Source organism: Coregonus clupeaformis, chromosome 11 (genome assembly GCF_020615455.1).
Source record: "Coregonus clupeaformis isolate EN_2021a chromosome 11, ASM2061545v1, whole genome shotgun sequence".
In the NCBI taxonomy this organism is placed as follows: Eukaryota; Metazoa; Chordata; class Actinopteri; order Salmoniformes; family Salmonidae; genus Coregonus; species Coregonus clupeaformis.
Genome location: NC_059202.1, coordinates 6,349,465 through 6,369,429, shown reverse-complemented (window position 1 = coordinate 6,369,429; position 19,965 = coordinate 6,349,465). Strand labels below are relative to the sequence as shown.

At 43.8% G+C, this 19,965-nt stretch overlaps 1 protein-coding gene across 1 annotated transcript in view; it reads left to right on the top strand.

Annotated features, from left to right (window-relative positions):
• Positions 1-7,953: 7,953 nt before the first annotated feature.
• LOC121576954 (bcl-2-like protein 13) overlaps positions 7,954-19,965 on the top strand; it is a 35,721-nt gene continuing 23,709 nt past the window's right edge. Inside the window, exons 1-2 of the mRNA XM_041890576.2 lie at positions 7,954-8,197; positions 8,798-8,977. Coding sequence (XP_041746510.2) covers positions 8,860-8,977 — 118 coding nt within the window. The 5' untranslated portion in view covers positions 7,954-8,197; positions 8,798-8,859. The remainder of the gene's footprint in view (positions 8,198-8,797; positions 8,978-19,965) is intronic.

The window sequence follows — 19,965 nt, the reverse complement described above, 5'->3', positions numbered from 1 at the left end:
CACTCTTATCCAGAGCGACTTACAGGAGCAAGTAGGGTTAAGTGCCTTGCTCAAGGGCACAACGACAGTTTTTTCACCTAGTCGGCTCGGGGATTAGAACCAGCGACCTTTCAGTTACTGGCACAACGCTCTTAACCACTAAGCTACCTGCCACCCCATGTTATTTGTTGTTGCAATTTTTTTTTACTACACCGTATGCAAAAGATTAACCAACTTGCTCTATGGCTGGTTCTGGAGCTGGATTTGTCATAAGCATTGATTTAGGGAAAACTTTGCCACAGATGGAAACTACTGGCCTTACTTTGACTTTTCCATATATTGTTATATCCAAGGTTTTGGCATCTTCTATAAATTGCGATAAGACTCCTGAACAGCTAATCATGGCTACCCGGACTATTTGCACTGCCCCCCTACCCCCACCCCCCACCCCATCTTTTTACGCTGCTGCTACTCTGTTAATTATTTATGCATAGTCACTTTAACTCTAGCACATGTACATATTACTTCAACTACCTCAACTAGCCGGTGCCCCCGCACATTGACTCTGCACCGGTACCCCCCTGTATATATAGCCTCCCTACTGTTATTTTATTTTACTTCTGCTCTTTTCTGTTGTTGTTTTATTTTACTTTTTTATTAAAAATAAATGCACTGTTGGTTAAGGGCTGTAAGTTAGCATTTCACTGTAATGTCTGCACCTGTTGTATTCGGCGCATGTGGCCAATAAAATTTGATTTGATTTGATTTGAACATCTATTTTCTGTGATTTACATTCCAATTCTGGAGTTACAGCTGATAACCATGGCTATGAATGTTAGGAAGTCAACCTTGCTGAAGCACAAATTCGCATCACTCTGAATTGGCCAAGGCCTACTACTCATTAGAACTGGGCGATATCGACAAAAATCCATATTGCGATAAATTGCCTCAATTGATGCTATAACGATAAATAGAATCATACGTTTATAACATTAATGTGCACCACAGTTTTTTAAATGATTCTTTAAACTACTACTAGTTTCATGGTTGTAGCCATCAATTGTCCCATTAGAAATCACCCATATTAACAAATGTATTTCATTTAAAACTTCACATTTCTCTAGTATAGACTACTTATCGTAATGAACGATATCAGCAAAATGCCTGCGATAAGTGATCAGTATGATCGGTGTCGATAATTTTCTATTCACCCTTGACCCATCATCCTCTACTCTGTTCACTGCCTCAGCATATGACACCTTCTGTTCTACTCTGACCCTGGCAACCTCAACCTGTCTCTCTCGCACCGGGCACTTCTGATCCCCAGCAACATGGGCATCCCCACAATTGACACACACAGTTTTGTCCACCGATACTACACATTCCTTTGTCCCATGCCCTCCTGCACACTTCTCACATCTTGGAATCTCCTTCCTACACACTGCTGAAACATGACCATAAGCTTGGCATCTAAAACACCTTAGTGGGTTCGGCACAAACGCTCTCACGGGATAACTGACATATCCTATCATGACTTTGTAAGGTAAAGACTGCTTCAAAAGTCAAAAGGACAGACAGTGTCTTCTCAGTTTCACCACGCTTGCCACCGGGTCTGCGTCACACCAAATGGCGGGCGTCACAGACACAGGGAATCTTCCATTTCAGTTGCTCCACCTCAACACTTAACGCCACCCCAGTAATTACTCCTTTCAAAGGCGCCCTGCTATGAAGAGCAAAGCAAGTCACATGTCTTGTCCCGAGGCGCGTGACAGCGGAAGAAACATAGAAAATCATCACAAGTTCACTTTGAACTACCTTTGGTATTTGGTATTTTATTAGGATCCTCATTAGCTGTTGCGAAAGCTGCAGTTACTCTTCCTGGGGTCCACACAGATCATGAAACATTACATAATACAGAACATTAATAGACAAGATCAGCTCAAGGACAGAACTACATACATTTAAAAATGGCACACTTAGCCTACATATCAATACATACAAAGAAAATATATTGATTTAATAACATTACCCAATTTATTTTCTACCCAGCCTGAGACTACATATGGGTCAGCCAAAAGGCAGGGATCCACTTTCTCCAAAAATGTCACTGCCACTGGGCCAGAATCATCCTTTGCATGACCATCGGGGTGAGGCTCGGACTTGGAGGTCTTCAATACACTTGCCACCACAGGTAATTCATCCTCATTCTCGTCAGGTTCAATTTCTGAGCCATCAGAGACAGCAAAGTACAGTTTGTAGCACTTGGCGCCATTCTTCCTCAACACACATCATCCCTCTGCACTCGGCTCTTCTCCTTCTTCCTCGCTGTCCATAACCAGGTCTATCCGTTCACCACACTCATGCCACGCCTTCATCCACTGTACTGTTTGCAGAACACACACTGATGGCCTTTCTCCAATACCCAGCTTCTGTTCCTTAGCCCAATTTACTAGTCTGGCTATCTTTGGCCTCTCCATGCTCCCCGGGTTAAGCATTGCTGGCCTTCCGACGTCTTGAGGGAAAGAGCGAAATGAACATCACTAGTCAGCATAAACTAGCTAGCTGGGAAGGGCTCATCAGGACGACTGACTGAACCGAATCCATTCATCTCCTTCAAGCGAGGGGTGAAAATGTATTGATCGCGGGTTGCGGGTTATTGGGCTACTTCTAAATTGCACCATGGCCGCCATGGCATTTCTCTGAATGATCCGTGCCTCAAGTATTTCAACAGAATCAAGCCTTTAGATGTTAATGATCCTATATTATAATTGTCAAACATGACTGGCGTTAAGCCTATACAGTGCTATGAAAAAGTATTTGCCCTACCACCACCATGCTTGACCTTTGGTATGATGTTCTTACTGTGGAATGCAGTGTTTGGTTTTCAGCAGACATAATGGGACCCATCTCGTCCAAAAAGTTGACTCAAGTTTGCCAAAAAGCACCTGGATGATCATCAAGACTCTTGGAAGAACGTTCTATGGACAGATGATTCAAAAGTATAACTTTTTGGACGACAAGGTTCCAGTAATGCCTGGTGAAAACCAAACTCTGCATTCCACAGTAAGAACATCATACCAAAGTTCAAGCATGGTGGTGGTGGTGTGATGGTTTGGGGATGCTTTGCTGCCTCAGGACCTGGATGACTTGCCTTAATAGAAGGAACCATGAATTCTGCTCTGTATCAGAGAATTCTACAGGAGAATGTCAGACCATCCGTCTGTGAGCTGAAGCTGAAGCGCAGCTGAGTCATGCAGCAAGACAATGATCCAAAACACACAATCAAGTCTACATGAAAATTGCTAAAAAGCAACGAATTGGAAGTTTTGGAATGGCCTAGTCAAAGTCCAGACCTAATCCCAATTGAGATGTTGTGGCAGGACTTGAAACGAGCAGTTCATGCTTGATAACCCACACGTCACTGAGTTAAAGCAGTTCTGCATGGAAGAGTGGGCCAAAATTCCTCCACGGCGACGTGAGAGACTGATCAACAACTACAGGAAGCATTTGGTTGGAGTCATTGCAGCTAAAGGTGGCACAACCAGTTATTGAGTGTAAGGGGGCAATTACTTTTTCACACAGGGGAATAGGGTGTTGCATAACTTTGTTTATGAAATAAATGAAATAAATATGTAATTATTGTGTTATTTGTTCACTTATGTTCCCTTTATCTAATATTAGGTTTTGGTTGAAGATCTGATAACATTCAGTATCACAAATATGCAAAAGTAGAGAAAATTAAAAAGGGGGCAAATACTTTTTCATAGCACTGTATTTATGCAATTAAAAGTCTAAAGTTTGGCTCAATTTTCTGGTGCCTTCCTCATGTCAGCATTGGTGTGGACATGAGAAGCTGTATCCAATATGCAAATAACCTAAGCTAAGCTACACTTTTACATGTAGGCTAATTATTTATGTAGGCTACATTTATGCAAAATAGATATACATTTTTTCCAATGTCTGCTTTTTTAGAGGCAATTGGAGCCAAGTGGAGTCGCAATAGCTCAGACACAAGACGTATGTGGCAGGGACTCCAGACAATCACAGGATTTACGATGGAGTTGAGTGGCGACTAGTATGGGCGGACTGGAGCTCCGGCGTTACATACTTGCGGGCTATTCTTTGGGTGCTGAAAACAGTAGTTTTTTATAAAAAACTTTATTTTATGTGACGTCGGCGCTCCAGTCCGCCCACACTAGTTGCCGCTCAACTCCATCGTAAATCGTGGAGTTGAGTTTAATTGGCTATCTCGAGCCCTATACATCACAGGAGGTTGGTGGCACCTCAATTGGGGAGAACAAGCTCGTGGTAATGGCTGGAGGGGATTAAGTGGAAAGGTATCAAATACATCATGATGCCATTCCATTCATGAAGTTAGAGGAGAGAGAGAGTGGTGGACAGCGACGCAGAGGTGAGGACAGACAGGAACCGATTAACTCCATTACTGACCATCAAATTATAATAATAGTGATTTATTTATTGATTAATAGTAGAATAAAACTCCCTTGATGTACTGGACTCATGATGGATCTCCTCTCTATCTTTCCTTTCCATCTTGCTCCAGAGGGATGGATGAGTAGGACATCAGGCTGCAGTCACACATGAAATAAAAGACAGCAAACTGTTGGGGCTTTATACTTGAGTTGAAAATACAATTATTTTAGAGCAATATGACTTGTATTAACACTATTTCACAATGTTTAACATTGTGTTAACACCATTTTAATGGACGGCTACAAGGCCCTCCCCCGCCCTCCCTTTGGCAAATCAGATCACGCCTCCATTCTGCTCCTCCCTTCCTATAGGCAGAAACTTAAACAGAAAATACCCATGGTAAGGGCTGTTCAATGTTGGTCTGACCAGTCGGAATCTATGCTTCAAGATTATTTTAATCACGCGGACTGCGATATGTTCCGGGTTGCCTCTGCAAATAACATTGACATATACACTGACTCGGTGACTGAGTTCATCAGGAAGTGCATAAGGGATGTTGTTCTCACTGTGACGATTAGAACTTATCCAAAGCAAAAAAGCTGTTCATCGACTACAGCTCAGCCTTCAACACTATAGTGCCCTTCAAGCTCATCACTAAGCTCGGGGCCCTGGGTCTGAACCCTGCCCTGTGAAACTGGGTCCTGGACTTCCTGACTGGTTGACCCTATGTAGTGAAGGTAGGGAACAACACCTCCGCTACTCTGATCCTCAACACGGGGGCCCAACAAGGGTGCGTGCTCAGCCCCCGCCTGTACTCCCTGTTCACCCATGACTGTGTGGCCACGCACGTCTCCAACTCAGTCATCAAGTTTGCAGATGACACAACAGTGGTAGGCCTGATTAACAACAATGACGAGACAGCCTACAGGGAGGAGGTGAAGGCCCTGGCAGAGTAGTGGCAAGAAAATAATCTCTTCCTCGAGTCAACAAAATGAAAGAGCTGATCGTGGACTTCAGGAGACAGCGGAGGGAGCATGCCGCCATCCACATCAACGGGGCCACAGTGGAGAGGGTGAAAAGCTTCAAGTTCCTTGGCATGCACATCACTGACAACCTGAAATGCTCCGTCCACACAGACAGTGTGGTGAAGAAGGCACAACAGCGCCTCCTCAACCTCAGGAGGATGAAGAAATTCAACTAAGACCCTTACAAACTTCTACAAATGCACCATTGAGAGCATCCTGTCGGGCTATATCACCGCCTGGTACGGCAACTGCACCGTCTGCAACCGCACGGCTCTCCAGAGGGTAGTGCGGTCAGCTCAACGCATCACCGGTGTCAAAGGAAGGCCAAGAAGATCCTCAATGACTTCAGCCACCCGAGCCATGGCCTGTTCACCCCGATACCATCTAGAAGGCATTGACAGTACAGGTGCATCAAAGCTGGGACCGAGAGACTGAAAAAATGCTTCTATCTCCATGCCATCACATGGTTAAATAGTCAACATTAGCCAGCCTCCGCCCAGTACCCTGCCCTGAACGTTAGTCACTGACTGTTACTAGCAGGCTACCACCCGGTACTCAACCCTGCACCTTAGAGACTGCTGCTCTATGTACAGTGCAGCAAAATGTCTGCAGCATTGAAGGTCCCCAAGAACACAGTGGCCTCCATCATTCTTAAATGGAAGAAGTTTGGAACCACCAAGACTCTTCCTAGAGCTGGCCACCCGGCCAAACTGAGCAATCGGGGAGAAGGGTCTTGGTCAGGGAGGTGACCAAGAACCCAATGGTCACTCTGACAGAGCTCCAGAGTTCCTCTGTGGAGATGGGAAAACCATCCAGAAGGACAACCATCTCTGCAGCACTCCACCAATCAGGCCTTTATGGTAGAGTGACCAGACGGAAGCCACTCCTCAGTAAAAGGCACATGACAGCCCACTTGGAGCTTTCCAAAAGGCACCTAAAGGACTCTCAGACCATGAGAAACAAGATTCTCTGGTCTGATGAAACCAAGATTGAAGTCTTTGGCCTGAATGCGAAGCGTCACGTCTGTCACCTGGCCAATACCATCCTTACGGTGAAGCATTGTGGTGGCAGCATCATGCTGTGGGGATGTTTTTCAGCGACAGGGACTGGGAGACTAGTCAGGATCGAGGGAAAGATGAACGGAGTAAAGTACAGAGAGATCCTTGATGAAAACCTGCTTCAGAGCGCTCAGGACCTCAGACTGGCACGAAGGTTCAGCTTCCAACAACGACCCTAAGCACACAGCCAAGACAACGCAGCAGTGGCTTCGGGACAAGTCTCTGAATGTCCGTGTCAAACGTGATATTTCAGTTTTTTAAATAAAATTGCAAAAATGTCTAAAAACCTGTTTTTGCTTTGTCATTATGGGGCATTATGTGTAGATTGATGAGGGAAAAAATAAACAATTTAATAAATGTTGGAATAAGGCTGTAACGTAACAAAATGTGGAAAAAGTCAAGGGGTCTGAATACTTTCCGAATGCACTGTACATATACACTGAGTGTACAAAACATTAGGAACACCTGCTCTATCCATGACATAGACTGACCAAGTGAATCCAGAATATATGATCCCTTATTGATGTCACTTGTTAAATCCACCTCAATCAGTGTAGATGAAGGGGTGGAGACATTTTAAAGAAGGATTTTTAAGCCTTGAGAAAATTGTATGTGTGTCATTCAGAGGGTGAATGGGCAAGACAAAATATTTACATATATTTGAACGGGGTATGGTAGTAGGTGCCAGGTGCAGGGGGCACCGGTTGTGTCAAGAACTTTGATTTTGATTTGATTTCACAATAATGTTTCCTGGAAACAGACGCAGACGCTCTTATCCAGAGCGACTTACAGTTAGTGAGTGCATACATTTTTCATACTTAATCATTCACTATCAATCACTTCTATAGTTCAGATTAAATCATTTGATATGATGAACCAATAACAAAGAGAGAAATGCAGAAAACAAGGTAAAAACAATTTTACCAGTTGTATTTACATTGTCATTATGAAGACACATATTGGGTAACTGCGAAAAAAAAAAATGTTGGGCTAGTTTTCAGGCTTTGTGGGAGGGTTTTGATTGGTCAATGACAAAAAACAAATGGGTAGACCTGGCAACCCTGGGTACGACTCTCTTTTTGGTCTGCGTGGCAATATTACTGTTTTACAAAATTTCTGTGAAGTATAATATTTATAGCTACTGTATTGGAGTTTTTTTTCCAATTAAGTAATTTGCACAATTTACTTTTACTTTAATTTGCTCAGGAGCTAGAACATCGAAATACACTAGGCCATATAGCTAATTTAATTGAGAAATTAATTATAATTTGATGATAACAGGCTGATTATCAAAATGCATGATATTACTATATATATATATATATTATTATTTTTTTTACATAATATGAACACAACAAGCATATTAACATTTTGTTGTGTACCCTGAGTGTGTTTATGCAATTAATTAATCTGCTAAATAAATGAAAACGCCCTTTGACCTCTCCCCATACTGAGGTGCATGTTGTCCTCATGATGTCTACCCAGTTTCTAAATTAGAGACTTGCGGGGCACGCTTTTGTTGGAAAGGACCGAGATAAAAACACACACGACACATCCTGGTCATCCATAACTGGTTTGCTGCTGCTGGTGTGGGGAACTTTTTTTACGTTTTGCTGCTCAACACGTGCTTTTGTCAGAACTGAATTTGCCTCTGGAAACGGGAAAATCGTGTATCCTAGTCTAAGATAGTGGATCTCTACGGTAATTAACTTTCTCTTCAATTGCAGTTCCATATTGATCTTGAACTGACGCTGCTTTTTTAGGTTAGTACACTCAGTGTAGGCTAACACTGTATGTAGTGAGTAGTACACTAGCTATAGCTAGCTAAAATAGCTATCTATCATCACGGGTATCATACATTACTCAAATGATGACTTATTACTGTAACAACTCGATGGTTCATGCCCGTTGTGTAAGTGAAAGGGGCTTTCTGTTTAGATAAACTGTCTACTGAAAAGCTATCATATCACTCATGCAAACAGTTGCCACAGAGTTTTCAGTTGCAGTGCATCATTGCAATCGCACCATGGTATGAAAGATAGTGGTCAGGCTGTGCTGTTAGTAAACTGATTTTGAGTTGTTGGTGCCTCAGTCTTTATCTCTGCTGCTGCAGGTGTCATCCCCATACATGCAATCCAAAAAGCAGTCTTGACCATGTGTTTCAGTGACTCATGCCAGGACAAACATTTGCATAATGCTTTATTTGTAGATTTCACACTTTGTTTCTGACCTTACACCCAGAGATGCTCTTACTAGGTACTTTGACTGTAATAACCAGTGTGCTTTTCTTTCTGCTTTCAGGAGTTTGATATTTTTCCACATTTGACTGCATGTGCCTGAGAGTCTGACGCTGAATCTCTTCAATGGCTGCCTCGGGCTCCACCTCTGTGCCTGAGGGTTTCCACTACGAGACTAAGTACATTGTCCTCAACTACCTGGGCCTCCTGCCCCCCTCCCAGCTACAGGCCACTACTGGCGGAGGTAAGGGACAGGCTGCACCCCCTTATCACTCACACTAAATCAGGATGGAGAAGATAGTGGGGATAGGAGGGAATGGCTGCTTCCCGTTCCCAATTCTCCACCACTAGCACACTACCCACCAAGGATTTAAAATTGGTGTACGCATTGGCAGGAGGTAGTTTAGTTAAATCCATGCGCGAGAGTGTATGAATGCACACTTCGGGGGAAGGGTAAAGAATTGGGGTGCAGACACAGTCTATGCAGATTGCCACCCTTCTGCCTGCCAGTGCCTATCCCCTTTTTCATTGGCGCTCATTAGAAATATGTGATTGCTGTCTTAGTCTCTGGCTTGAAAACCTGCCCAGAAACGTTAGTACAGAGGCTGTTTTGTATTCTGCCTGGGTTGAGCTAGTGGATGCTAGTATTTTCTTGTCCTAATTCTGGGAGTTCACACAAACATGGTGAGCATGCATATGTCAATCAAAGCTTCCTAGAGTCCTACCGTGCCTTTACAGAATGTATGGGCAGCTTGTGCTGGCACCACTTCCAAGCATGTTGGTATCTCTACCCTAGTTATGTGGAGACTGAACAGCATCTAGTAAGGTTGACAGTAGGGTTGGGCGATATTACGATGGTATCATCTATCGACGATGATTGACAGGTTAGCTTATTTGAACTTGACTGGCACCACGCAGTAAAGAATGGAGTCAGTATGAAAAATGTATGCACTCACTAACTGTAAGTCACTCTGGATAAGAGCGTCTGCTAAAACGTCTGCAAAAAAATAATGTAAAATGAGTCGGGCAGCGGACGGCAGGGCAGCACACAAGTGACATTCTGAGTAATCTGCCTATTCCTATTTGCTATAGCCTATTTCAATAAATAGCCTGAGTTTTATATAGGCCTACAGAACGCAAGAGAGCAATGTAGGCTAGACATTTTACATTTTAGTCATTTAGCAGACGCTCTTATCCAGAGCGACTTACAGTTAGTGAGTGCATACATTTTCATACTGGCCCCCCGTGGGAATCGAACCCACAACCCTGGTGTTGCAAGCGCCATGCTCTACCAACTGAGCTACACGGAGCGGAGAATTCCACCAAAGCAGTGCAAAAGGTCCAGTCAGAAAATATTATCTCGCTGTCTCTCTCTTGCTCTGTCGGTTGCATGGGCCTTATAGCCTAAACCTATTTATTTTTATAAGGGACACTCCTTAACTATATTCTGTCTAGCTGTTTAAAAAAACGTAGGCAATATTCCCTTCTCTCCATTCGATATGACTTTGGGCTAGGCTACGGTTTCATCGTTTTATGCATGCATGCTTTCTCTCCCAATCAAACAATCAATGCATTGTACAGAGTTCTATCTAAAAAAGTTTGTTTGAATAGCCTAAAAACGTAAGAGGGCCATGGGACTAATAATGACAAAGAACAAACCATATCAATATAGACAAATCTAATGACCAGTTTAATCAAATTTAAGCTTATTAAGAAATAAATTATCCGTGAGGGGTGGAAAAATCCCTCCATGCGAGGTTGAAAACCAAATGGCCAATTACCTATCATAAAAACTTTAAGACAAATTAAAGCCTTTTTCACAAATAGCCTAAGGTACTGTTGTCCTAAAGTTGCCACTTTCAAAAAAGAACAAGAATGAAAGTCGGAGTCTATAGGCCTAGACTAGTCTCAATCACAGCTTTATGAGAGACTATAAACAATAGCCTATTCAGAGAGGAGGATGAGGCAAAGCAATTATTATCCAGTTCTGAAGATGGTAGACTTTGCTTCTATCCAGCCCATGATTCTATAACCTAACGCACTACAGTAAGGCCTGTTCCTCATCAGTTGACTGTCACTTTGCTCCATCATGTGTGCGAGACACACACATACCTGTTCCATGCTGAATCTCCACCAGAAAAGACTATTAGAAAATAATTGCCAGCACTTAGCCTCTGACCAGGCTTTCAACAACATTATCTTTTGTCATGATTCGTCCACTTGTAGCATGCAATTTCACGCTATAGCCCAACAGTGGTTTTTGAATATTATAATTTTTATTCCCAACATGTTTTTAGGGGGTTGGCCAGTAGGGGGTGATACCATGGTATATCACAATGTTTTATGAGTACATAATCATGATAGGACAGAGATTGACATCGTCCAAACCTAGTTGACCGTCACTGGCATTAGGGTGGGAAATTGTTTGATATACTAGCCTGACCTGCTCTCCTAACTACGGAGGGCATGACAGCCCTGTAGGAGCAGTAGTCTGGGGTTCTCTGAGGTCTGACATGTGCCCCATGTGATTGCCATGGAAAAGTAATGAGTCTGACGGTTCCCTATGAAAGGCAAAGACCTCTTGGCTCTGACAGGAAGAGCAGGACTTTCGTATTTCCTGTCGCCTGTTTTGTCAGAGGGGGTGGGCGACGTAGAGACGAGTGCCTGATCCCTGCTTTCCGCTCGACCCACTCCTTGTTCTGACAGCCTGTCGTGGGCAATCACTGTAGGATTACTCACCCGCCACCGGGCAAGAGCAAAAAGAGGCGCAGGCCGGACTGACGGACTGCTGAACCAGCACCTAGCCTGGCTGGGAAAACCAACACGGCGCCTCACTGTGTCTCCCTGAGTGAGTTAATGTGTGAGCAGCCAGGAGAGAGTATAAGGGTTAATGAGACGATTGATGTGTGTGAATGAGGGGTGTGCATCTGGGCCTGTAAGCACGCAATGAGAGCAGAGCGTGTATTGCTAGAGAGAGGAGAAGAAGAAAGGGAGGGAGGAGCGAGCAGCTTGAAAAGAGAGCGTGTGTGGGAGTATGTACAAACTCTGTTGTCAATCCATCCATGACAGCTCTGTTTGGTGAACGGTGCATATTGAAAATCCACACCTGAGAAGGGCCTATACTCAGGCAAGATGGAGTGCATTGCTGCTACTTTGCATTGTAAGGGTGACTGTCAAATAGTGATGAGCATTGAACAATGGCTTAACTTTGCTCTGTGTAGATTGGTGTCCCTAGTCTCCATACAGTTCAGTTTATTTTTTGTTACCTTTTAACCTCCCTGTAAACCATTACATAGGCCTACAGTATGTGTACATTTGTGGCCAGCAGTTATTACATCATACAGTCAGTAACATCAGAGGTTTTGCACAGACATTTACATTACATTTACGTCATTTAGCAGACGCTCTTATCCAGAGCGACTTACAAATTGGTGCATTCACCTTATAGCCAGTGGGATAACCACTTTACAATATATATATATATATTTTTTTTTCTTTGGGGGGGTAGAAGGATTACTTTATCCTATCCCAGGTATTCCTTAAAGAGGTGGGGTTTCAAGTGTCTCCGGAAGGTGGTGAGTGACTCCGCTGTCCTGGTGTCGTGAGGGAGCTTGTTCCACCATTGGGGTGCCAGAGCAGCGAACAGTTTTGACTGGGCTGAGCGGGAACTGTGCTTCCGCAGAGGTAGGGGGGCCAGCAGGCCAGAGGTGGATGAACGCAATGCCCTCGTTTGGGTGTAGGGACTGATGAGAGCCTGAAGGTACGGAGGTGCCGTTCCCCTCACAGCTCCGTAGGCAAGCACCATGGTCTTGTAGCAGATGCGAGCTTCAACTGGAAGCCAGTGGAGTGTGCGGAGGAGCGGGGTGACGTGAGAGAACTTGGGAAGGTTGAACACCAGACGGGTTGCGGCATTCTGGATGAGTTGTAGGGGTTCAATGGCACAGGCAGGGAGCCCAGCCAACAGCGAGTTGCAGTAATCCAGACGGGAGATGACAAATGCCTGGATTAGGACCTGTGCCGCTTCCTGTGTAAGGCAGGGTCGTACTCTCCGAATGTTGTAGAGCATGAACCTACAGGATCGGGTCACTGCCTTGATGTTAGCGGAGCACTGATAACTAATGTTTGCACAGTGCAACTGTTGTTTTTTTATATAGCTTAATAACACAAGATGGATATTGGTCTCCACTAGGCTACGACATACAAGTGTGAAGTGTATCCTAAGGTTGCGAATGTGTCAAAATTTGGTTCAGTTATGGTCTAGGGTGGTCTAGCGGTTAGTGCCGTTGCCTTCAGCGTGCACACACAGGCCTACCGTGTCGACATGGGTTCGATTACGGCCCACGCCCTTCTGGCACAAATAACTCAATCCCCTGATTGACTTGATTTAGTTACACATTACAAATATACAGTTAGTCAAGTTTGGACACACCTTGTTACGGATACTGTGGTGTTTTGTGTACTCACTAAGTTGCTGGTTACTCTGTTTGGTAACTTTGTTAGAGACTTGATAGAAAACGCCAATCTCGTGTGTGCCACGTTAACATGTTGAAGACATACCACACCAGACCCGTCACTCAGATAGACAGTCCAGAGAAACTGGCCGAATCGGCTGTCTCTATTGCTGCTACGGCTGTAGTGGGAGGTCATGTTAATGATGGGGGTCGGATAATGTGTTGGCAGATGCTTTGTCTCGTGTTTAAAGATCTAGGTTTTTTTTGTTATCCCGTCAGGATGCTGTTGATCTTTGAATTTTGGGTGTTGTGATGGTACGTGTGTCGCAAACCATTGTGGTTTGCTCTTTTAAGGGTGGTAGTGTTACGGATACTGTGGTGTCCTGTGTTTTGTGTACTCACTAAGTTGCTGGTTACTCTGTTTGGTAACTTCGTGTGTTTCTGGGAAAAGGGGAATCTAAGCAAGTTGCCCTTGGGCGTACATTACCCGTAGGAAGAAAACTGTCTAAAAACACTAGTTAGACCTGAGCGGACCACCCACTGTACTTTTGTATGATTAGCAGTAGCTTAGCGGTTCTTGAGGCAGGCAAGATCAGTTTAGGAGTGTTTTACACTATTGTTTCATTTCTTGGGTCCTGCTCAGCCCTTTTTCCCAAACCTTTACCGTGTGTTCAAAAATAAACCTTTTATGTTTGACGGTAGTTTATGGTTGTCGTGTAGTTTTTGTTCTCACTGTTCCATGTCACGCTTATAATTTGCATGAATTATGTTACGGGTCTCATGTCCATCCACCCTAGATGTTTAAAGCCACGCGGTTCGTAACACACCTACTCATTCAAGGGTTTTTCTTTATTTTTACTATTATTTACATTGTAGAATAATAGTGAAGACGGCAAACAAGTGCTCAGCATACAGTGAGGGGAAAAAAGTATTTGATCCCCTGCTGATTTTGTACGTTTGCCCACTGACAAAGAAATGATCAGTCTATAATTTTAATGGTAGGTTTATTTGAACAGTGAGAGACAGAATAACAACAAAACAATCCAGAAATACGCATGTTATAAATTGATTTGCATTTTAATGAGGGAAATAAGTATTTGACCCCCCACCTCTCAATCAGAAAGATTTCTGGCTCCCAGGTGTTTTAGGAGTGCTCCTAATCACAGTTTGTTACCTGTATAAAAGACACCTGTCTACAGAAGCAATCAATCAATCAGATTCCAAACTCTCCACCATGGCCAAGACCAAAGAGCTCTCCAAGGATGTCAGGGACAAGATTGTAGACCTACACAAGGCTGGAATGGGCTACAAGACCATCGCCAAGCAGCTTGGTGAGAAGGTGACAACTGTTGGTGCGATTATTCGCAAATGGAAGAAACACAAAATAACTGTCAATCTCCCTCGGCCTGGGGCTCCATGCAAGATCTCACCTCGTGGAGTTGCAATGATCATGAGAACGGTGAGGAATCAGCCCAGAACTACACGGGAGGATCTTGTCAATGATCTCAAGGCAGCTGGGACCATAGGCACCAAGAAAGCAATTGGTAACACACTACGCCGTGAAGGACATCCTGCAGCACCCGCAAGGTCCCCCTGCTCAAGAAAGCACATGCATGCCCGTCTGAAGTTTGCCAATGAACATCTGAATGATTCAGAGGAGAACTGGGTGAAATTGTTGTGGTCAGATGAGACCAAAATCGAGCTCTTTGGCATCAACTCAACTCGCTGTGTTTGGAGGAGGAGGAATGCTGCCTATGACCCCAAGAACACCATCCCCACTGTCATACATGGAGGTGGAAACATTATGCTTTGGGGGTGTTTTTCTGCTAAGGGGACAGGACAACTTCACCGCATCAAAGGGACGATGGACGGGGCCATGTACCGTCAAATCTTGGGTGAGAACCTCCTTCCCTCAGCCAGGGCATTGAAAATGGGTTGTGGATGGGTATTCCAGCATGACATTGACCCAAAACACACAGTCAAGACAACAAAGGACTGGCTCAAGAAGAAGCATATTAAGGTCCTGGAGTGGCCTAGCCAGTCTCCAGACTTTAATCCCATAGAAAATCTGTGGAGGGAGCTGAAGGTTCGAGTTGCCAAACGTCAGCCTCGAAACCTTAATGACTTGGAGAAGATCTGCAAAGAGGAGTGGGACAAAATCCCTCCTGAGATGTTTGCAAACCCGGTGGCCAACTACAAGAAACGTCTGACCTCGTGATTGCCAACAAGGGTTTTGCCACCAAGTACTAAGTCATGTTTTGCAGAGGGGTCAAATACTTATTTCCCTCATTAAATGCAAATCAATTTATAACATTTTTGACATGTGTTTTTCTGGATTTCTTTGTTATTCTGTCTCTCACTGTTCAAATAAACCTACCATTAAAATTATAGACTGATCATTTCTTTGTCAGTGGGCAAACGTACAAAATCAGCAGGGGATCAAATACTTTTTTCCCTCACTGTATGTGGGAACTCCTTTTAAGACTGTTGGAAAAGCATTCCAGGTGAAGCTGGTTGAGAGAATCCCAAGCGTGTGCAAAGCTGTCATCAAGGCAAAGGGTGGCTACTTTGAAGAATCTCAAATATAAAATATGTTTTGATTTATTTAACACTTTTTCTGGTTACTACATGATTCCATGTATGTTATTTCATAGTTTTGATGTCTTCACTATTCTTCTACAATGTAGAAAATAGTAAAAAATAAAGAAAAACCCTTGAATGAGTAGGCATGTCCAAACTTTTGACTGGTACTGTGTGTGTGTATATACACACACACACAATCAGGGATATTTTACCGCTGATCTTGATAAGGAATGACTAGACACTTTTGGAAAACATAAATAGGAAACAAATAAAATAATAACAGTAGGCTACACCAACATTAGTTTCCATTCATACAAAGTGTTGGGTAAATTGCCACAGTATGTTTGCCGTGGTAAACAAGGAAATACTTTTATATTGTACAGACTGCTTGTCAAATAAATCATGCTTAGTCTGTTAGAAACAGACTGTTCCGATGACAAAACCAACCACAGGGCGAACATATTTTGAAAGACTGGTTGCAAGCAAGACTAAAGCAGAGAGGAAGAGGCGACGCGAGAGGGCTCACTCGCCAAAATCTGTCCAGAATAAACCCAATGCGTTTCTATGTGCTTAATATGCAGACCTGAGCTTGTCGCCTGCCTTCCTTTCTTTGGGACAACGATTCCCATTGTTGGGGCGAAGACATGAGCGTCTCGTCATTATATACAGATCTCTGACTAAGGTAACACTGACATAATCTTTTAGGGAGCGGTAATGAGGTGACCAATAATGGTTGCAATTGAGATGAGCTGTGCGGGTGAATTTAGCTCATTGATGGTTTAATGAGACAGCTGGCAACGATCTAGTGCCTTCAATGGTTGCAATAGGCCCCTTGTTAGTTTGATTATATTCCAATAGGCTACATTTTGTAGGCTACCCGTGTGAAAACCGATAATAGGCTACTGTTTGTTTCCCTGGCTGAGTTAATGAGCTGATTTAGGCCATCAGTTGATTGATAATGGTATTTTTATTTTTATTTCATGGTGCACAAGACACCTGTCTGATTCACGCCTGTCTCAGTAGACTAATCCATTGTGGAGGCCACATGGATGGCACAGTCCATCACTCTTAAGACGTGATTCAAAAGCTGGCTGTTTTTAGATGAAATGAGAGAACCTAGCTGATCTCAATATCACCCTCGCTTTCAATAACAAACAACTTGAGGATATGCACAAAGAGAATAAAAGCTAAAGGGCACTGTTGACAAACTGTAAATCAAAGTAAACGATGTTGTCCGTGACAAGAGCCCTTAATGAGACAGTGCTGAATCTAATATTCTCTGGCATAGAAGAGGTCAAATCTAGAAACCCTGAGGCATCTGTGAGTGAGTTCATATCTACTAAACTGAATTTCCCTAGACCATGTACAAAGAATGACATTTTCTAGAGTACGAAGAATGTGAGGTACATCCCATTATTGCCTGCTCCCCATAATATATTGTTTTGAGCACTTCCAGCAGAAAATCATGGTTCAAAGAAAAAGAAGAGGGCTCAAAGGCACAAACCTATGGAATGAACGACCAGTTCCCGAAAGAAATCTGTGACTGAAGGAAAATACTTTTCCCAACGTAAAAAAAACAACAGAGAAATTAGTAGACGCGTCCTCTATGGTGGTTAATAAACTTTACATCGATGGGCAGCTATATACATTGCATTCAGAAAGTATTCAGACCCCTTGACCTTTTTCCACATTTATCCAACATACAGTGCTTTCGGAATATATATTCAGACCCCTTGACTTTTAAATGTTTTTGTTACGTTACAGCCTTATTCTAAAATTGATTAAATAGTGTTTTCCCCCTCATCAATCTACACACAACCCCATAATGACAAAGCAAAAACAGGTTTTTATACATTTTGGCAAATGTATAAAAAATATCACATTTACATAAGTATTCAGACCCTTTACTCAGTACTTTGTTGAAGCGCCTTTGGGAGAGATTACAGCCTCGAGTCTTCTTGGGTATGACGTTACAAGCTTGGCACACCTGTATTTGGAGTGTCTCCCATTTGTCTCTGCAGATCCGCTCTTTCAGGTTGGATGGGGAGCGTCGCTGCACAGCTATTTCCAGGTCTCTCCAGAGATGTTCGATCGGGTTCAAGTCCGTTCTCTGGCTGGGCCACTCAAGGACATTCAGAGACTTGTCCCGAAGCCACGCCTGCTTTGTCTTGACTGTGTGCTTAGGGTCGTTGTCCTGTTGGAAGGTGAACCTTCGCCGCAGTCTGAGGTCTTGAGCACTCTAGAGCAGGTTTTCATCAAGGATCTCTCTGTACTTTGCGCTGTTCATTTTTGTCTCGATCCTGACTAGTCTCCCAGTCCCTGCCGCTGAAAAACATCCCCACCGCATGATGCTGCCTCCACCATACTTCACTGACATGATGCTTGGCATTCAGGCCAAAGAGTTCAATCTTGGTTTCATCAGACCAGAGAATCTTGTTTCTCATGGTCTGAGAGTCCTTTAGGTGCCTTTTGGCAAACTCCAAGCGGGCCGTCATGTGCCTTTTCCTGAGGAGTGGCTTCCGTTTGGCCACTCTACCATAAAGGTCTGATTGGTGGAGTGCTGCAGAGATGGTTGTCCTTCTGGAAGGTTCTCCCATCTCCATAGAAGAACTCTGGAGCTCTGTCGGTGACCATCGGGTTCTTGGTCACCTCCCTGACCAAGGCCCTTCTCCGATTGCTCAGTTTGGCCGGGCGGCCAGCTCTAGGAAGAGTCTTGGTGGTTCCAAACTTCTTCCATTTAAGAATGATGGAGGCCACTGTGTTCTTGGGGACCTTCAATGCTGCAGAAATGTTTTTGCACCCTTCCCCAGATCTGTGCCTCGACCCAATACTGTCTCTGAGCTCTATGGACCATTCCTTCGACCTCATGGCTTGGTTTGTGCTCTGACATGCACTGTCAAGTGTGGGACCTTTTTATATAGACAGGTGTGCCTTTCCAAATCATGTCCAATCAATTGAATTTACCACAGGTGGACTCCAAATCAAGTTGTAGAAACATCTCAAGAATGATCAATGGAAACAGGATGCACCTGAGCTCAATTTAGAGCAGGGTTCTTCAATTCCGGTCCTGGAGGGCCGAAACACCTCTGTTTTTCATCCTCTCCTTCTAATCAGGGGCTAATTCAAACATGGGACACCAGGTGAGTGCAATTAACTACCAGGTAGAAATAAAAAACAGAAGTGTTTCGGCCCTCCAGGACCGGAATTGAAGAACCCTGATTTAGAGTCTCATAGCAAAGGGTCTGAATACTTATGTAATAAGGTATTATTCTTTATTTTTTTACTTTTAATACATTTGCAAAAATGTCTAACCCTGTTTTCGCTTTGTCATTATGGGGTATTGTGTGTAGATTGAGGATTTTGTCAAATTAAATCAATTTATGATTAAGGCTGTAACGTAACAAAATGTGGAAAAAGTCAAGGGGTCTGAATACTTCCCGACTGCAGTATACATACATGCATGCATACATACATGGCTGTGTGCTCTATTTTATACACCTGTCAGCAACGGGTGTGGCTGAAATGGCCGAACCACTAATTTGAAGGGGTGTCCACATACTTTTGTGTATGTGTATATATTTTTTTATTTCAGATTTACGTGAGTGGAAGTTTCACCATGGCACGGACTGTGGCGATACGTTGGCACACAATAATTATTACAATATGGCAATATACCTGAGACATGAATCGAGTTGAAGGGAAGGCATATACAGGCTGTCACCAATTTATTGTTGTGCAATTTGCCCAAATGTATAATGGAAACCTCTAACCACTCGACAGATATTAGCGTAAAAATTTTATAATTTAAGGTATTTTACCCCCTTTTTTTTTCTCTACCCAATTTCGTGATATCCAATTGCGATCTTGTCTCATCGCTGCAACTCCCCAACGGGTTCGGGAGAGGCGAAGGTCGAGTCATGCGTCCTCCGAAACATGACCCACCAAACCGCGCTCCTTAACAGCCAGCCGCACCAATGTGTCGGAGGAAAGAAGTCAGCCTGCAGGTGCCCGGCCCGCCACAATGAGTCGCTAGAGCGCGATGAGCCAAGTAAACCCAACCCGGACGACGCTGGGCCAATTGTGCGCCGCCCTATGGGTCTCCCGGTCACGCCGGGATCGAACCCGGGTCTGTAGTGACGCCTCAAGCACTGCGATGCAGTGCCTTAGACCGCTGCGCCACTAGGGAGGCCGAAAATGT